The sequence below is a fragment of the Crocuta crocuta genome, unplaced genomic scaffold (genome assembly GCF_008692635.1).
Source record: "Crocuta crocuta isolate KB4526 unplaced genomic scaffold, BGI_CrCroc_1.0 scaffold25, whole genome shotgun sequence".
Classification (NCBI taxonomy): Eukaryota; Metazoa; Chordata; class Mammalia; order Carnivora; family Hyaenidae; genus Crocuta; species Crocuta crocuta.
Genome location: NW_027532015.1, coordinates 8,324,714 through 8,345,042, shown reverse-complemented (window position 1 = coordinate 8,345,042; position 20,329 = coordinate 8,324,714). Strand labels below are relative to the sequence as shown.

At 40.9% G+C, this 20,329-nt stretch overlaps 2 protein-coding genes across 2 annotated transcripts in view; both read left to right on the top strand.

Annotated features, from left to right (window-relative positions):
- LTV1 (LTV1 ribosome biogenesis factor) lies at positions 1-14,899 on the top strand. The gene is made up of 11 exons (XM_077776017.1): positions 1-344; positions 1,348-1,479; positions 3,290-3,463; positions 7,496-7,583; positions 9,336-9,474; positions 9,840-10,095; positions 11,136-11,263; positions 12,960-13,099; positions 13,413-13,465; positions 13,716-13,916; positions 14,042-14,899. The coding sequence occupies exons 1-11, from the start codon at positions 342-344 to the stop codon at positions 14,150-14,152; spliced, it is 1,425 nt and encodes a 474-aa protein (XP_077632143.1). The 5' UTR covers positions 1-341; the 3' UTR covers positions 14,153-14,899.
- Positions 14,900-14,985: 86 nt separating this feature from the next.
- ZC2HC1B (zinc finger C2HC-type containing 1B) overlaps positions 14,986-20,329 on the top strand; it is a 53,132-nt gene continuing 47,788 nt past the window's right edge. Inside the window, exon 1 of the mRNA XM_077776018.1 lies at positions 14,986-15,176. Coding sequence (XP_077632144.1) covers positions 15,149-15,176 — 28 coding nt within the window. The 5' untranslated portion in view covers positions 14,986-15,148. The remainder of the gene's footprint in view (positions 15,177-20,329) is intronic.

Here is a 20,329-nt window from a genome sequence, read left to right as displayed (position 1 = left end):
CAACACTCCCTTTCCCAGCTAACTTGATTTTGGCCGGAAAAGCCCCGCCCTCCCGGGGATGAAAACAGCCCCACCTCCCAATAGCTTCTCGCGATCGTTGCGACGGAGCCAGCTATGGGTAACTTCCGGCCGCGACCCCTTCAGCTCTTCGGCGATTGGCCCATGTCCACCGCCGGTGCTTAACTTCCTGTCTGGGTTCCGGGGTTGCACGTGTGTTGAGGCCTAAAGACGCAGCTGGAATCCGGGCTTCGCCGGCGTTTTGGTTGTAGCGAGTCTCTTCCCCGGGGGTAACAGCGTGTCGTAGTCGCTCTTCTGTGGGGTGAGCGCCGCGCGGCTGCAACATGGTGAGCAGGGCTCGTTGTCTCGCGGACGGGGCTCTCTGGTTTTGCAGACGCCAGGCGGCTTCCTCTGGTGCCAGGGGCTGCTGCCGCCAGGGATTGGGAGGGCCGGCCCAAAGGTGCGGGGAGGCGGCCTGGCGGCCCAGTGCCCCGTGTGGGCCACCCTCACCACCCCGGGCATACTTTGCAGTGTAGAGTACTTCTCCCACGGCCAGGCCTCCCCGAGGAGTGGAAAGAAGAGAATGGCTTTCCTTTTGTCCCAAGAGGGCTAAAAAAAAATCTGTGAACGCAGACACACAAACGCGTCACCTTGTGCCCCGTGCAGTCGAGAGGAGGGGGAGTTGGCCGGTTTCTCCAGGCGTTGGAGTGCCAGGTCGGCTCGTCGGGTGTTCTCGGCATAGGGAACTTGTGGGAGGGTCTAAGGTTGGGCCCGAAGCAAGATGGCTTACTCACCTGGGATGGTGCTTTCTCAGTTTAGAAAGTCAGAGTTGGGTAGGGGAATACGAGTGTAGAAAGATGATGCATCTTACTGTAGTCGTGCTGTCCTGGTTTTATTTAATAGTTGGTACACGAGGTGCATAACTTGGCTTGAAATGGTCTTCCCCGGATTTTCCGCTGACGGCTTCCTCCTTGTCATTCTGGTCAACCTGTCAGGGACCTTCTCTGAGCACCCAGTCTAAAGTCACTCTCATTTGCACTTCACTCTGTTTTATTTTCTTTACTTGAAATCTTTTTTTACTTATGATTTGCTTGATAAGAATAGGATCTGTGACCTCATTGCTGTATCCCCAGCCCCCATAACAAGGTTTGGCACAGAGTAAGTGTCATCTAATGTTTATCAAAGGAAGGGAAGTAAAGATTTTCTCCAACGTTGTTGATATTGCTTACCACAAAAATGGAAGTTTTAAAAATCTGTAGACCCTTTATATAACTTCCTGAAGGTGCCTCTGTGGACTCTGGTCTTTTTTGTTCTTTTTCAATGGCTGACTCTGATTCTGTTCCTTTGAAGCCTCACAGGAAGAAAAAGCCTTTTATAGAGAAGAAGAAAGCTGTATCTTTCCACCTGGTCCACCGGAGCCAGCGAGATCCTTTAGCCGCGGATGAGACTGCACCCCAGAGGGTTCTGTTGCCCACACAGAAAGTAGGTCCTGTTCTACAGCCAATCGGTTTGCAAGCGGACTGTCAGTAGTTGTTTAAATTGTTAGCCAGCTGCCTTTATCCGACAACCTGTGATCTTCTGGGAAACAAAACCTATGACTTAGTTTTCAGTAAATGTACTGATTTTTACGTCATGGATATTTGATTGAGAGGATAAAGCATCTTTGAGTTGTTTAAATGAGCAAATCTTGTAGAGTTACAGTGGATATTTACTAAACCAGCTACAGTGCTGCATGATTATTTAGGGCTTTCCTGTTGTTTCAAAACCACAGGCTGCATTTTGCCACCTCCTCACTTAACTCATGAATTAGCTTTTAAAAATGCTAGGAAACCTTTAAAAAGTTGATTTGATAATTGTCACAGTGTAAGTTTTGGTAAATTTGATAGGAAGTCTTGGGGAACATTGACCATATTTAGCTTTTTAGTAAAGCCTACTTGTGTGTTGGGAAGGTTTTTTTGCCTGTAATTAATAAGAAATTGTACTTACTTGTCAGGACTGTCGGGTCTTTTAGCCCTCCAAGTACATGACAGATTTCCGTGTGTGTGTGTGTTTCTTGGCCTGAATTTTAAAAAGAAAAAAGTTTTAATTAAAAACCTTTTTAAAAATGTTTTTATTTATCTTTGAGAGAGAGAGACCAGAGTGCAAGTGGGGCGGGAAGGGGAAGACATAGAATCCAAAGCAGGCTCCAGGCTCTGAACTCTCACCACAGAGCCCAGTGCTGGGCTCGAATTCATGACCTATGAGATCATGACCTGAGCCAAAGTTGGACGCTTAGCTGACTGAGCCACCCAGGCGCCCTGGCCTGAGTTTTTTATTTGAACTATAGTTGTACAGTGTTACATGACTTTCAGGTGCACATTATAGCGATTTGACAAGCCTGTATGTTAAGCTGTGCTCACCACAGCAAAGGTACCATCTGTCACTAAACAATGCTGTTATAGTACCATTGGCCATATTCCCTATGCTGTACCTTTTATTCCATGACTTAACTCATTCCATAGCTAGAAGACTGTATCCTATTTCCCTTCACCTATTTGCCCAACCGCCCCCCACCCCCCGCCAGCAGCCATCAGTTTTGTTAACTGTAGTTATGGATCTGTTTCTGCTTGTGTGTGGTTTTTTTTAAATTCCACATATAAGTGAAATCATAGGTGTTTGTCTTTGTCTGACTTCCTTCATTTAGCATAATACTCTCTTTAAGTCTGTGTTGCAGATGGCAAGAACTCATTGGTTTTTTTTTTATGGCTGAATAATATTCCATTGTGTATATATGTATTTATATATTTGCTGCATCTTTATCACTTCCTCTGTCAGTGGACACTTGGGTTGCTTCCATATCTTGGTCATTGTAAAGAATGCTGCAGTCAGCATAGGATTCCATATATTTTTTCAAATTAGTGTTTTCATTTTCTTTGAGTAAATTGCAGTGGAATTACTGGATTATATGAGATTCCTATACTTTTTTGAGGAACTTCTGTTTTCCACAGTGATTTCACCAGTTTATATTCCCACCAGCAGTGCATGAGTGTTCCTCTTTCTCCACATTCTTACCAACACTTGTTATTTTTTTTTTATTTTTCTACCTTGGCTTGAATTGTTGCACAGAAATGTAGAAGCAGTAATTGTTATTTCATTTAAATTGTACATAGCACTTGGGTTTAGAATCTGTTTCCTGAGTTGTCTCTCAGTTTCCTGTGCCTTATGCTTCCTATTCGGAAAGCTGTGCTCACTAGAAGGTTCCTGTGGCTTGTGCTTGGAAGAGGTACCAATTCCATTTTGTTTATTATCCTAGGTAAATGATGAAGAAAGGCGAGCAGAACAGAGGAAGTATGGGGTGTTCTTCGATGATGACTATGACTATCTGCAGCACCTGAAGGAACCATCTGGGCCCTCAGAGCTTATTCCCACATGTGCCTTCAGTGTACCTAGCCGAAGAGATGAAAAAGAAGAAACTTTAGAAATTTCAGTAAGACTTTTTATCAATATATGTGGGAGAGAGTGAAGAAACCACCATTTGTAAGTCAAGATAACTAGGGCAAGAAGTGGTGTCAATCTGAAGAACACAAAAATAAGCCATGCCCTCACTTAAAATTATGTGTGTGTGCGTGCTCACAGGAGAGACTAGGCTTCCTATTCTCTGGTGGCAGCTGTTGAAAGTTGCAGCCTTTGATAGGGTTAGAACCTTTGATTAATAGATGTAGTCGTGTTAGATAGCACCTTCCAATAGAAGAAAAGCAACTGACATTGTGTATGTTAACTATTTAGTGTCATAAACTGTCTTCTAAGACAGAACTTAATTTTTGTGGAATGTTCAGATCTTTAACAGTTATAAAAATCTGTGGGCCAACCATAAGAGAATAGAAGCAGTAGATATTATAATGAAGTTCCTGTTACTCTTCTCAACAAAAATGCAGTCCGCTTTAATTTTTCGTTTCAAGTACAAGCTAGAGTATGTATCTCTACGAAATTAGTACTACTAATTTAAGTTCTGTTTCTTCATTTATGTTCAGGATACCTGTGTCGTATGACTTTATCTTTTTATTTAGTATTGGTATACAGTAAATTTTCCCTGTGAAACTTTTATATCACCTAGCATTTAAAACAAGATATTCGTTTATTGGGTTTGTTGACAGAAAGAAGAGTTAAAAAGGGCACTGATGTCTCCTGCTTCTTATTTTCCAGTCTTGTCACGGTCTAGGCATTCTTTTCCTCAGTGAAGTGTGATCATAGTTCCTTCAGTCTATAGCTTGTTGCTTAAGAGTCAACAGGGTTGCGTTTCCGGGTATTATCCCAGAGGAAAGTAGGAAACACAGCTGTTCTCGTTCAATTCCTAGGTGGTAGCTCTCTTGTAAGGCTTCATAGGCCACTCCCACAGCCCACTCCCACATCTCTGTCCTAGCAGAACCACCTTCTCTACTGCTGCTTTCCCAAGGCGATATTACTGTCAGGTGTAGGGTAGGTATCTTACTGTCTCACCTACTTCCTTGACCCTGTGAGGGAGGGGATAGGGTCTGGTAGTGCTTCAACTTCATCTTTTTTTTTTTTTTTAAACGTTTATTTATTTTTGAGAGACCGAGGCAAGCAGGGGAGGGACAGAGCGAGAGGGAGACACAGAATCCAAACCAGGCTCCAGGCTCTCAGGTGTCAGCACAGAACCCAGTGTGGGGCTTGGCTCCATGAACTGTGAGCTGACAACCAGAGCTAAAGTCAGATGCTTAACTGACTCAGCCACCCAGGTGCCCCTTGTTTCAACTTTATCTTTGGGAGAAAAGTCTTAATAAAGTTCTTGTATTCTCTTGGCTGGATTGTATTGACAGATTAGCTTTTGAGGGGCACCTGGGTGGCTCATTTGATTAAGTAGCTGGCTTTGGTCATGATCTTGCGGTTCATGGGCTTGAGCCTCGCATTGGGCTCTGTGCTGACAGCTCACAGCCTGGAGCCTGCTTCTGATCCTGTGTCTCCCTGTCTCTCTGCCTCTCCCTGGCTCAAGGTCTATCTCAAATAAATGTTTAAGAGAAAAACACTCTTAATGGATGGTTCAGAGATATTTATAAGAATGAGTGAATTATGTTTAAAAACAAAAATGCCATCTTTTCTGTAGCATGATGCAAAAATATGGATGAGTCCTTTGTGCTTTTTTGACTTTAAAGTATTTTGTAACCACAAAAGTTGACTAAACCAGAAATACTGAATAAACTCTAGAAACAGAAAATGAAGCAGTACAGAGCAGTCCTGTGTGAGCCACCTGATTGTCACACGAAGGAGAGGAGGTCCTGCCATGGTGGAAAGCAGCCAGGCAGACCCAGCGAGTTCACAGCTACTGCAGCCAATAAAAATCATACGTGTTTTTTCATGTTTATTTATTTTGAGAGAGGGTGAGCACAAGCAGGCGAGGGGCAGAGAGAGAGGGAGAGAGAGACTCCTAAGCAGGCTTTGCCATCAGTGCAGAGCCCAATAGGAGGCTCAGTCTCACAAACTGAGATCACGGCCTGAGCTGAAATCAAGAGTCAGATGCATAACCAACTGAGCCACCCAGGTGCTCCCACCTTTTTTTAAAAACATAATGACTAAACTGTGTATGTGATTCTTTGACTGGTTTTTAANTCGAACCCACGAACCGCGAGATCATGACCTAAGCGAAAGTTGGACGCTTAACTGACTAAGCCACCCAGGCGCCCCCTCCCTTTTGTTTTTTTAAGGTGTATTCATTTTTCAGAGAGCGTGAGTGGGGAAGTCTCAGTAAAGCTGTTTTTTGTTTTGTTTTGTTTTTAAATAAAGACTCTGTAGCAGAAACCACATCTTTTCCTATACTTAGGCCACCAAGAAGTGCCTTTTGGAAGCTAAGTTTGCTTGCTGTTCATTACTCTACGTGCTTTTACTCCTGCTGCTCAAAGGTATCCAGTTGCATGTGCTCCATAAGCCAGCGAGAACCAACATCTCCGCTTTCTGCCTGCTACTAGACTGAGGATGAGGTGGACAATGGAGTACATGAGATAGATAACATGTCATGACCCTCACGTTGGTAACTAGTTGGTTGAAAAAAGATCAGAGCATAAGGACCAGTCAGTTACATGTGCCAGCACAAGTGGAGTTATTTGTATGGTGTGAAGAATGAAAGGGATTTCACCCAAAGGAAAGTTCTAGGAGAGTGATCAAGAAGGCCTTCATGGAGGAGGGAGGAACTGAGCTGGACACTAAAGGGTGGGTTGTATTGAAGAGAGAGGAAAGAAACATTCCAGTTAGACGGGGCATAGGTAGTAGTGTGGACCAGTGTGTGACATGTGTGCTGCATACATTTGAATTATTCCATGATGTGAGGAACTGGACCTGAATTACACGGAGGTCATTTTACCAAGTATACTGAGTAACAGTTACTTGGTTACATAGAATAGGCCTTCATTTTACAGACCTTGAAAATCAGTGAAAAAAATCAAAACCTGTTACAAGTTAGAGAAGGTTACATAAAATAGTAAAGGAGTGTTAATCTGGAAGTGATGTGAGGGTTGAATTAAGTGTGGGATAGCTAAGCAGTGGTGGTAGTAATCTACATCTTGATTAGCCATGAGTAAGATGGTGCCCGAAAGACTGATGTGATATCACTTTATACAAGAGAGTTCAAAGGGTTCGAGGGATGGAGAGAAATGATTATGACCATCCCAGGATTTAAGATAGCCAATTCAGGGAAGTGCTCTGCTATTAACCAGAAATTGGCATGTTATCTCAGCTTAGGAGGGAAAAGATTACATCTTGAAATGAGGACAGTGGCATTGCAAAATCTGGATTTGAATCCCAGAACATCACTTAACAAGCTGTTTGAGGCAGGCATGGCATTTGATCTTTCTTAGCTTTTGTTGACTAAAACGTGCTGATATCTCATGGGCATTAAATGGAGTAATACTGGAGAACACTTTGAAGTTGCAGGGAATTTGCATGCTTCAGCGGATGGGATGTACATGTTTAGAATATTTAACTGGAGCACAAGTGAGAGAATGCAGGATACAGTGCATTAGTTTTCCTAGGACTACCATAACAAATTACCACACATTACCACTGGGTGGCTTACAACAACGGAAATGTATCCTGTCACAGTTCTGGACGTCAAGTCCAAAAGGAAGCTTTCAGCTGCATTGCTTGCATTGTGGAGGCTCAGGGCAAGAACACTGTCTCACACCTATCTCCTTGCTTTTGGTGGTTACCAGCAGTCCTTAGTGTTCCTTGGCTTTTGTTGGCCCATTGCTCCAGTTTGCTTGAATCTTCACATGGCATTCTCCCCTGTCTTCATGTCATCACTTGGCCTTACAGGGACACACCAGTCTTGATGAATTAGGGCCCACTATAATCCATTGTCACCTCATCTTAACTAATTACATTTGCAAGGATCCTGTTTCCAAATGGGGTCGCATTCTGAGCTATTGGGTGGACATGAATTTTGGGGGGGACACTTCAACCCAGTTCAGAAGTATTTCAAATCTAACCATTGTGTAATTTCTCTTTCAAGACCACGGGAATTCAGTTGCCTTCGTCAGTATTTGCTTCAGAGTTTGAGGAAGATGTTGGATTGTTGAATAAAGCAGCTCCTGTTTCAGGTGTGCTTGATTTCTTGAATTTTTCAAGTGATTTGATTTGTTTTACAAAAAAGAAAGCATAGTAATGATCGTTTTTCTGTCTCTGATAAAGTGATGAAACAATTTAAAATGTGTCTGAATTCAGATCAGAGGTCATTAGGAAAGGATGAGTGATCGGGATCCTTTTCTTTCATTGCCATCGAATTCTTAGTCTTTGAAGTTCATTTTTGGAGAGGAAAGTAAGAAAACTGTGGAGATCCAGTAGGGGAATTTTCACCTGGACCTAGCCTCTTGCAGTGGAAACAGTGATGTTCAGTTAGCCTTAGCATGCGTATAAACTTGTGGGTGCTTAGGGGGCTTAGTTGGGTGAGCATCTGACTCTTAATTTCAACTAAGGTCATGATCCCAGGGTTGTAGGATGGAGCCTGAAGTCTGCCTGAGATTCTTGCTTGGTCTCTCTCTCCCCCTCTGCCCCCTCTCTCTCATTCACACATTCTCCCTTTCTCTAAAAAACAACAAAACAATAAAACCCCGAAACCTATAATAGACTAAATCTGCTTTCAGAATTTCTCCCAAGAGTATAAGTATTTTATGGAAGTCTGTTTTGCCATCTGTTCTAGATACAGTGAAAAGTTTAATGTTTTATTTTTTTATTATCAGCATTGTATTTTAGGACAAACAGAAGTGGTTTGGTATTTTCTCTTGAATTGTCTTAATTATTGACTAACATTTGCCTCTTAGCATTCATTCATTGATTGCACAGATTTTTGAGTTACTGCAACATGATGGGCTCTAGGGTTAAACCAGAATAAAGCACAATTTCTGACTTCAAGGAATTTATCATCAGTTGGGAAAGATGGACAGTAAAGGGGAAATTACAGTTAACTGTACAAATGGATGAATGGTTTAGGTAATAGTGGGCAAGTTGTCCTGGAGAAAATGGGGTCTGAGTTATTGCTTAAGTAGAAGCTAGGCAGGTGGATGAAGGAGAGGTTATTCTAAACAGGAAACTGCATGTGCAAAATTGAGAGAACATGAATGCAGGAAACCATATTTGGAATGAGGCTGGAGAGTCCAGCAAGGGCCACATTATGAAGAGTGTTAGAAGCCATGTCAGTTCATGAGTTTGAACCTGAGGTTTTTCATAGACTCTAGTTTTACACACAGAAGAAACAGGATTTATTAAACTCTTCTAGGCCAGAAAAACAGTTTTAACGGGCCACACATACTTAGAGTTCCTTTTTTTTTTTTTTTTTAAGTTTGTTTACTTTGAGAGACAGCAAGCACACCCGAGCCCCGGAGAGACAGAGAGAGGGAGAGAGAATCCCAAGCATGCCCCATGCTGTCAGTGCATAGTCCGACACGGGGCTCCAACCCATAAACTGTGAGATCACCACCTGAGCCGAAATCCAGTCAGACACTTAATCCACTGAGCCGCCCAGGTGTCCCAATTTGAGTTACTTCTTACAGGTGAACTTGAAACCCGATTCTAACTGCAGGTGGAAGCTTTGAATTTTACTAAGTAGACAAAGTTTAATATAATCTGTAATGCAAGAGTTTTTATGATTACTGAAACCAGAGGTATTTTCCCATTTCCTCACATTCATCCCTCTCTGTCTGTTCCTCACTAGACTGAGTTTGAAGTTTTTAATCATTTTTTTTAAATCCTCAATACGTTGGTAGAATGTGGCATACAATAGGTACTCAGATTATGTTATGTGAAGGAATCATGTTTTCTTGGGAAGTGGTGCTCATTTTTTGTTTTGTTTCTAGGACCGCGACTGGATTTTGATCCTGACATTGTTGCGGCTCTTGATGATGATTTTGATTTTGATAATCCAGACAATCTGCTTGAAGATGATTTTATTCTTCAGGCCAATAAACCAACAGAGGAAGATGGAATGGATATACAGTATGTGTGGTTTCTTTCAAATTGGGAATGACCTGACTGTTGCTTCTTCAGTAGAGTAGTACCTATAGAATGTTAACACTGGAAGAGACCTTTGAGAGCATTTAATCTGACGCTTTTGTATTTTAGAACAGAAAATGTGAGACTTGAGGTCTTTACAAATTGACGATAGGTGGGGCTACAGTCCAAGTTGCCTGATTGCTGGTTCATTACTTTTCCAGCCCTACCAGACAGGTCAGGCAGCACAGCTGTTCCTGCCTTAACCAGGAATCCTGCCTGAAATCCCCTCAAATTTTACTTGTATAAAGTCATTTGGTTCTGTTGTTTCTCAAGTTGTTTTGACAGTTAATTTATGGCTCTGACTTTAGGAAATCTGAGGCTGAAGATGATAGTGAGTGGGAAGATGTGGATGATGAGAAGGAAAGAGGTAGTGATGATGAGAACTATGGCTCTGCGGGCTCATCAGCTGAGGCCATGTCTGTCCCTGGAAAACCTCTGGGGGCTGTAGAAAAGCATCTGTTCTGGGAAGAGGAAACGAAAAGTCGCTTTACTGAGTATTCTATAACATCCTCAGTCATGAGGAGAAATGAACAGCTGACTCTTCATGATGAGAGATTTGAGAAGGTAAGGTCCCCAGATAAGGACCCTTTTGATGATACTGGTTCCTGGTAAATTTCATGACATTGGAACTCAAAGCCAAAACTTTCAACATTAGAAATCGCCTGTCTTATTGAAACAGATTGCAAAATCATCCTAGTTTTAATTCTGGAAAGAATGCATATAGATCAGAGACAGCTGATAGAACTTCCTGACTTTCTTTAGAGAGGTTTGATACTTTGAAAATGAGAGTCCGACTCCAATCCCCAAGATTATGCTGTTTTCCTCAAGCGCTGGCCTGGGCGTAAACAAAATTCCATTGCTTTTCTGTTTTTTATGTATGTTTGCTCACTGATACAGCCCCAAGTCTAATGTGGTGTCAGGCATGTGGTAAGAATTCAGAGTGTTCAGCAAATGATGAATGGGTGGAGGGTGGGTTTCTTCCTTCAGAATGAATCAAAAAGGTTCTACCTTTGCTACCTTTTCACTAAATACCAATAGGTGAACTGTTACTACAAATAACCTCACTCTTCAGCAGGATTCACATCACCCCCTGTTTACTCTTAACAGCATTTTATACAGTACACATTTAAGCAAGAATGAAATTTGTAACGAAGTCCCCTTTAAGTTTGAAAGCATCCGTAGAATATTCTGAAGTAAAGATTTCTACCCAGCATTTGTTCTGTAAGCTGAACAGGATGATTATCTTTCACTTACATATTAAATGGCAGCCTATTTTCTGTCTAAGTGTCAGTCTTAAAGTACTGGGTAGAATGTCTTCCACATGCTATTGTTATGGTGCTAATTCCTGCTAATAGTGTAATGGTGCTTGTGATCTCATGGTAGTGCTTAAATAATTGTGTAGAAAGGAAATTAATGTAAACACCGGGGTGCGTAGCTAGCTCAGTTGGTGGAGCATGCCAACTCGTGATCTCAGGGTTGGGAGTTCAAGTCACAATTTGGGTGTAGAGAGTACTTTTAAAAACCTTTAAAAGAAAAATGTAACATTTAAATGCAATAGTTTTAATACTTTTTTCTTCATGGTATCTTTTTTCTTAATATATAAGTTTTATGAGCAGTATGACGATGATGAAATTGGAGCTCTGGATAATGCTGAATTGGAAGGTTCAATTCAAGTAGACAGCAATCGCTTAGAGGAAGTGTTGAATGACTACTATAAAGAGAAGGCAGAGAAGTACGTGCCTTTTCCTTGTTTACTTTTTTCCACTTTCATTTTTCTGCATGTTTTCTTACGGTTTTATGGATTTCCATCCATCATTAAAGTAGCGTCCATTGTCTCAAATGGAGGGTGAACTCAGCTCAAGACAAAGTAGTATTTTCTAGCTCTTAGTTCCAAAAAGTTTTTAAAAACCCATAGCAGAGATAAAAGATGAAAACCAGAGTACAGTTGTTTTGCAAGAATCCAATCCTTGACAGAGATGGTCTTTAGATTTCTAAAAACTTATTTTCAAATTGAGGAAATCTATTGGATTCAATAAAGATGAATTTCTCTGGTGAGTGAGGAGGTAAGGGTTCTTCCTGTCTTTATTTTTATTTTTTATAGAAGGAAGGGTGGTGATTAGATACTGGGTACCAAAGGGCCAGAGTTCTAAGTCCATAGTTGAGAGGATACAAGAATGAAAGGAGCCCTTTGGTCACGGGGAATGTTCCTGACCACCCAGGACACTTCCCATGTCAAAAGAACATTCTGAGAGCTTTACTTGATAGGATCATTTTATTGAGAGAAACAAAGCATTAATGAATAAGGAGACTTCAAGCCTGAAATTGGTAGGGAGCTCAGAGGCATGACAAGCAGGGTGACTTCTCTTTTCCTCATTTTCAAATAAAGTGTTTAGTTCGACATCTGAATCTAGAAAATCACCCTGTCAGAATCTGTATTGAGAAAGTGATATGTTTTACTTCAGTGTTGATTCACATTTTGATATTAAGGTCCAGAAACTGACTGTAACTTTGGGTGGGAACATACTGAGAGCCATTTTCTTTATGGCTCTAACCTGAGAGTCATAATTGAAGGGCTTGAGGGTTAGAGTGGGGGGTGCCAGGGCACATTCCACTTGGGGAGTAAGGTGGTGCTTTTAGCCTCCTTGGCTGAAGAATTCTGACTTCTGATTATATACGCTCTTCTTTACATCTTTCTGAAATACCAGATGTTCTGAGAAGTTGATTTTTATGGCTCGTAGATAAGAATTTGTCTGTCCAGCCATATTAGTATAACTTTACAGTTAAATGTTTGGCAAATCAGCATCCATATCGAGGTTATTTTTCTGTGAGAAACTAATGAAGGGGCCTGCTGGAGGGGTCTGCTACTCCATGATCACTGTCATTTGCAGATCTTACAGTAGGACAGGGGCTGCATATTTTGAGCAAATTATTTGACCACTTTGGAGAGACAGATTGGGTAGTATTTTTCAAGTCTTTGAAAAGACTGTGTTTTAGGAAAGCTGCCATCTTGTTTAATGTATTACAACCTTGCAGAGATCTTTCTCTCAATGGAATGAATATTGGGGCTGGGGAGTGCTTGGATATTTTTGAAATGCTACTGTTTCCTAGGCGCCTGGGTGGCTTAATCGGTTGGGTGTCTGACTTTGGCTCAGGTCCTGATCTCATGGTTTTTGAGTTCAATCCCTGCATCGGGCCCTGTGCTGATGGCTCAGAGTCTGGAGCCTGCTTCAGATTCTGTCTTCCCCCTCTCTGCCCCCTCCCCACTCATACTCTGTGTGTCTGTCTCTCTCTCAAAAACATACACACACACAAATTGAAATGCTGTTGTTTCCGTAGCTCTTCAAGTGCAGTTTTAGTAACATACAATATAATAATGGGTGGTTGTTTTGTTTTTCCCTCTTATGTCTTCTTTTTCAAAAACTCAAAAGTTGTGTAAAACTGAATACTCTTGAACCCTTCGAAGATCAGGACCTGCTGATGAATGAACTGGATGGGTCTGAGGAGGAAGAGATTGTTACTGTAGTTGTTGAAGAAGCTAAAGAGAAGTGGGATTGTGAATCTATTTGTAGTAAGTATTTTAGTGTCCTTTTTACTGATAAAGGTATGGTAGTGATTTTAAGGTATTAAATACATCAGTTATTTGAAAAAGTTCATTTTTTTGTGTGGAAATGATTTGGAAAAGTAATATTCTTGTTAGTAATTGAAAAAGTTTCAAAACCTCTATAGTAAGAGAGACTCCGCCATCTTGGCCCCTCCTCTATAATAGGAGAGACTCTTGTTATTTTGAACTATGAAAAGATTAAAGTTGGGAAGAAGTAGGAACTCAGTAATGTATTCTGAACTGAAAGTGTGCTTACTGATATGTTTTTGTTTTTTTAAAGGTACATATTCCAATTTATATAACCATCCACAACTTATCAAGTATCAACCAAAGGTAAGTCCTAGTGTCCTGAGCTATTTGAAGTATGCAATGCAGAAAAACGTGTACAAATTATTTTCTCACTGTAGCATATCCCTTTGTGGCTGGCAGCACTGTTGGGAAGAGCAACACATGATGTGTCATTAGTGAGCTGTGTGTGTGTGTGTGTGTGTGTGAGTGTGAGAGAGAGAGAGAGAGCGTGTGCTCACTCTTTTTTGATAGGAATGGGAAATGACCTAGTATGATTTTTATCTTTTATTTTCAGCCCAAACAAATTCAAATATCTTCTAAAACAGGAATACCTCTCAATGTCTTACCTAAGAAGGGACTCACAGCAAAGCAAATTGAAAGAATGCAGATGATTAATGGTAGTGATCTGCCAAAGGTGTCAACCCAACCTCGATCTAAAAATGAAAGCAAAGAAGATAAAAGAATGAGAAAGAGGGCTATAAAAGAGGAGCGCAAGGTGAAGTACTTTTCTCAAATGGGAGATTCACAAAGAGCTCATGGGGCAGTGGTCATGGAAATTTTCTTTTGTAAAATTAGTCTGCGTTTGTTAGATTTGAATAACACAAATGTATTCTTAAACAGGAACGGAGAGTGGAGAAGAAAGCTAACAAATTAGCCTTCAAACTGGAGAAAAGAAGGCAGGAAAAGGAGTTGTTGAACTTGAAGAACAATGTTGAGGGTCTCAAGCTATGACAGTAGAACATTAAGATAAGGTGCCTTCCCCATTGGGGCTCCTTGTTATGTTCAGTAATGTACAAGGATCGTCAGACAAAACTATTTAATCTGCCATTTTTACTGGCAGGTATTTATACTACCAAGTTTTCTCTACCATCTGTCTTGTAAATATTGTAACATTAAAAAAAATAAATTTAGAAATAAAACTCTGAAATAAATGATTTCACAAATGTGAAATGTTTGGATGAGTTGAAGGAAAACATCTTCATAATGTAAATGGAATTGGTGTATTCTTCATTTATTTGTATGATTGTCCCAGCTGTCTTTTGCACATGTTCTCAAATGTTTCTTTGAAACCTCTCCACTCCTTTTTAGGAGTTAAGTGGTTTAATTTGCTGTATGTAGAAAAGTGACCCCATTAAACCCCATTTTGAAATGCTGAGTGGTAAGTTTTCTCCTGAGAAGGTTCCACCGGTAGGAACTAAGTTTCCCTTGCTGTGTGCAAAGGCTATTTCAGAAGATTGGTAAAACTGAGTATCAAGGTTGTTGGGACTCAACTACTGGATGACTGACTTTTGGAATTTAGAAACAGTGAAGACAGGAAGCAGAAGAAAAAATAATCAAGAAAACTTACTTGGCTTCAGTGAGTACCTGGCTCAAAATCAGAAATATTTACTTCAGTAAATAACTAGAAAATTTGTCTTTTCAACATTATTTAATGCTTGGAACCGTTCATATTTGATTAAAAGACACAGTTGAAAATTTTCCTTGTTTTTTTGGTGAGGTTTTTTGTTGTTGTTTTGGTTTTAGTTTTTCGTCCCCCTGTAAACTTCTTCAAGGCTCAAGCAATGACACCATCACAATTGTTAATTATTTGGTAAACTGTGACTTCCTTGCAACAGATGAGTTGTTAGTGACCCTTGTACCTGTGCCCATGACTAATGTGTTGTTAATCTGGACTGTTCTGGGGGCAAAAAAAATCTGAGGACACTGTTGTTCTGAGTTGGGAACAGAATGGCTGAGACCGAAGCGTTTGTAGCCGGTGAGCTGCATTTGATAACTAAATTATTAGAGAGGCTTTTCTATAATTCATTTGATTGTGACTTTTCCAAACTTAGGGGGTGTTATTTTGTTCTGTTTGGTTGTCTTTGTTTTAAGTTATAAACCTAGGTACTCTAGGATTTTTAAGAGCTGTGAAAAACAGTAGCATTAGGTACTCAACCAACATTGATATAAACTCAGCGGAAGAGCTTTTTATAGAAATAGACTCTGACTGGGAAGTGTATATTTAAATGTCAGTCTGCAGAAGTAAAAGGTCAGATGATGGTTATGTTAATAACTGTGAATGTATTAAATCCTAACAGGATTGACCATTTATTTTGGTAGCTATCTCAGTTGAAGGTTCTAAAACCAGCAAACCAGCAAGAATCTTAGAATAATATTTTGACTTGATGTTATTCAGATTCCTTAGGAGTCTTTTTTTTTTTCATATATATATGTATGTATGTGTGTGTGTGTGTATATATATATTATTTTTGAGAGGGAGAGAGAGCAAGAGCTGGGGAGGGGTAGAGAGGGGGAGACCAAGAATCCATCCCAGCAGGCTCTGCGCTACCAGCGAAGAGCCCCATGTGGGGCTTGAACTCAACTGTGAGATCATGAGCTGAGTCAAAACCAAGAGTCAGAGAGTTAACCTACTGAGCCACCCAGGTTCTCCACTTTAGGAGCTTCTAATACCATTTTACTCAATCCAGCAGGTTTAAATCGGCACATTTTATATTTTCCAGTCAAGGGAAGAGGACTGTAAGCCATGAATCTTGCTGAAGCATTATTGTGATTTTGGCTGATTATCTTCTAAATTTAAAGATCTTCATTTTATTCTGGAGAACGAACCTTACATATTTTGGATTACTTTGTAAAGTTTTGGAGTATTTGTGATTTGAGTTGTTTATAAACAATGGTTGGGAACTTAACAAAAGGTCCTTGTGAATGTTGGAAGTCCAGAGCGATAAGGGGGTTCTTGCCTTCGGGGACTGCATCAGCTGTGGAGCAGGGTGTGTGTGGCAGAGCTGGCCACACCGAGTCACTGAGAAGTACCGATTGAAATGAGGATCTTGGTACTTGCTGTTTGTTCCCCTTGAAGTGCTTACCTCAAGTTACGCTTACTTAAGGTCGGTGTTCAGTTGTCACCTCCAGCTATAAGCTTTCACCTGACCGTATTTAAAAACCGCAACATCGCTCCCCCGCATTTTTTATGCTCCTTCCCTGCTTTATGGTCTCTGTGGCATCTATTGGCATCTGAGTTATATCTTGTTTTTCGGTCTCCTCTCAGTAGGGCAGGGAAGTTTTGTTCACTGCTTTATCCGCATGGTCTAGAACAGGTTGTGGCATTTGGCAAATGTTCACTAAGTGGTATATAAATGAATGCATAGGGAAGACATTTCACCAAAGAATTGCTTAAACTTGGGAGGAACGCTAGGACCTAGCCTTCAGGTTAGCTAGGAGAAAAAAGGCCTGAGGCATCCCAGGTAGGGCGCAAAGTCATGAATTTGCTTGCCCCTATTTTGAATGAGCACTGTTACTTTTTTTTTTTTAACAAATAGCTTATTGTGAAGTTAGTTTCCACATAACGCCCAGTGCTCATCCCCACAAGTGCCCCCCTCCATGCCCATCACCCCCCTCCCTCCCCACACCCATCAGTCCTCAGTTTTTGTCAGCATTCAAGAGTCTCTCATGGTTTGCCTCTCTCCCTCTCCCCAACTACTTCCCCCCTTCTTCTCCCCCACGGTCCTCCGTTAAGTTCCTCCTAATCCTCCTATACGTGCAAACATATGGTATGTGTCCTTCTCTGCCTGACTTATTTCACTCAGCATAACACCCTCAAGGTCCATCCATGTTGCTACACATGGCCAGATTTCATTCTTTCTCATTGCCATGGAGTATTCCATGGTATAGATAAACCACATCTTCTTGATCCATTCGTCCGTTGATGGACACTTAGGCTCTTTCCATGTTTTAGCTATTGTGGAGAGTGCTGCTATGAACATTGGGGTACATGTGCTCCTATGCATCAGCATTTCTGTATCCCTTGGGTAAATTCCTAGCAGTGCTATTGCTGGGTCATAGGGGAGTTCTATTGTTAGTTTCCTGAGGAACCTCCACACTGTTTTCCAGAGGGGCTGTACCAGTTTACATTCCCACCAACAGTGTAGGAGGGTGCCCGTTTCTCCACATCCTCGCCAGCATCTAGAGTTCTCTGATTGGCTCATTTTAGCCACTCTGACTGGCGTGAGGTGGTATCTCAGTGTGGTTTTGATTTGTATTTCCCTGATGAGGAGGGATGCTGAGCATCGTTTCATGTGTCTGTTGGCCATCTGGATGTCCTCTTTGGAGAAGTGTCTGTTCATATCTTCTGCCCGTTTCTTCACTGGATTGTTTGTTTTTCGGGTGTGGAGTTTTGTGAGTTCCTTATAGATTTTGGATATTAACCCTTTATCTTATATGTCATTTGCAACTATCTTTTCCCCTTCCGTAGGTTGCCTGTTAGTTTTATGGATTGTTTCCTTTGCCATGAGCACCGTTACTTCTTGTTAAAAGTCACTTTCAGATGTTTCAAATCTGTTATTTTAAAAGTCTAAGTATCAAGAGCTATTAACATTTGTGTATATTATCTTGTGGCCCATTGTATCCATACCTCCATTGTGATGTCATCAAATCATTACAGGTGAAGGATAGCCCCAGCCATCTTGTAACTTTATCAGTACATTTATGTCGCTTTCTCCTGTGCATTGACATTAGTATGATTTTATCTACCTTGGTGGTTACAATGAAGAATCAGGATAAGGTAAAAGTTCTAATGGCTGTACTTTGTTTTTCATTTCCTTTTTTAAAGAAATAAAATCTAGAAGCCACCTGTGGTCCTGTCCTCATTTTCATTCCACTCTGTCCCCTCAGGAACTCTTAAGTACAGTCTAGATTATATTAATCATCACCTGTATGGTATTCCTAAATACAATATCTTGTTTAGTTTTGAAACACGAATCTGGCTTTATGAGGGCAATGTTTTACTACCAGTTGATGAAGGCATCCTTGAGCTGAATGCTCTCTGAGCCTGAGTTCAGCTTCTAGAGTTTACAAGAGGCCCAGGTGCAGAAGTCATTGAGCCAGATGATGAGTGAGTCCCAGGGAACACAAGTCCCCACAGTTGAAACATCCTGGATCTCCTGCATAAATATGCTTAGTGGCTGAATCCTTGTTTTATATTTTCTGCTTCTAAGGTCACCATGATCTCAAGATCAATGCAGAACCTTCCTGTAGAGTGAAATGAGTGTCCTCAGCTCATCTAGATGTCAGAATGGGAAGGGAAGAATGAGCACTCCAGTTGGATATGGTCAGACAAGCCAAGTATAGAATAGAATAGGAGCCAGATACACTAGGACATACTGTCCTCTGATTACAAAGGCAGTGAACATCTTGCTCACAACAGCCTTCAACGTGTCTGTTTTTCATTACACACCTTCAGATATGGACTGTTTGCTTAGTTGTTCTGGTGCCCAGCTGTCACCCTGGGAATTACGTTCTCTCTTGTGTTGAATCGCCTGTTTGTTACATGGTTTACTCACATTGCTGAGCCTGTTCTCCAGTAATCCTTGAGACAGGATATGTGGGAAGTCAGCTTCTTGAAACTTAAAGTAATAAGAAATGTACTTAACCCTTATATTTGAACAATAGCGTGGCTAGGTATGAAATTATAGGTTGTAGATTGTTTTCCCTCAGAAATTGAAAGGATTTTTCCTCCATATATTTACAAGTTTACTGTGTGGGAATCTGAAGCCATTCTGATTCCTAATATTTTGTATGTTGTTATTTTTTTTAATCTCCGTAGAATCCTATCTCTAGCATTCTGAGGTTTCACGATGTTGTTACAGATCTATTTTCATCCATTGTGTGGTGTCTTCTCAGTGGAGGCTCATGTCCTTTCACCTCTGGAAATCATTAAAGTTTTTTATTTTCTTCCTTGTGTTATCTCCTTTTTGCTCTTGAACTGTTAATTTGGAGTAGGACCTTCTGGACCAGAGGTACTCAAATTGCTTATATTTCTCTCCCAACTCTATGCCATTTTACTTTCTGAAAGATTTCCTTAAGTGTATCTTCCAGACTTTGTTGAGTTTTTCATTTTTCCTAGAAGACTTTAATTCCTAAGAGTTTTAATTTTTCTTTAAATTGCTTTTTTACTTGTTTTGGGCTTTCATGCTAGAGTTTTTCCTCAGATCTTTGGAAATTCCTGTCTGTTGGCTCATTAAGACTAGAAGGAGACACTGGAAATTCTGAATGGATAAGCAGCGTTTAATAATTTTGAGCTTTATGGTAGAGTGTGAGCTATTAGGGAATCTTTCCAATCTTGGTATCTTTAGGTATTTTGTCATGGAATGGTTATATTCTCAGGGAAGTTTTCATTCTGCCTTGACTCAGTCTGGTAGGCAGAGTTCTGTGAGCCAAGTAGAGGAAGGTAATTTGGGGTATTCTCATGAACAGCATCACTGTTCATGAAGTAATCACTAGATTAATCACCATATATGCACACATATGACATCAACCTTGATTAATCGAGTCCCTATTTGCAAATTTGCCTACTTGCTAAAATTTGAAAGTCTAAAAAGGTGACTCAACCTTTTCTTCTTTTAAATATATCTGAGAGAGAGCACTGACAGAGGACGTGGTTCTTTCATGGCCATTCACAGACCTGCACATAGCAGTTACAAAGTTGACTCACAGGGCATCTGGGTGGCTCAGTCAGTTAAGTGCCCAACTTTGGCTCAGGTCATGATCTTGTGGTTTGTGGGTTCAAGCCCCGCTTCTGGCTTTCTACTATCTGTGCTGAACCTGCTTCGGATCCTCTGTCACGCTCTCTCTCTGCCCCTCCTCTGTCAGTACTCTCTCTCATATATAAATATTTAAAAGAAGAAAAGGTTGAGTCACCCAACATGCATGTTCTCAGCAAAACTAGAACAAAGATGCCCTGCCTTGTTTCAGCTCTCATCCTGTAAACAAGTGTCCTTTCACAGTCTGTACCACATTTTTTCATGTTTTTGCAATTTTTCTTGATGATTTTGCTGTTCAAAATGACCCCCAAACACAGTGTTGAAATGTAGTCTAGTGTCTGAGTACAGGAAGTCTGTGATGTGGCTTATGGAG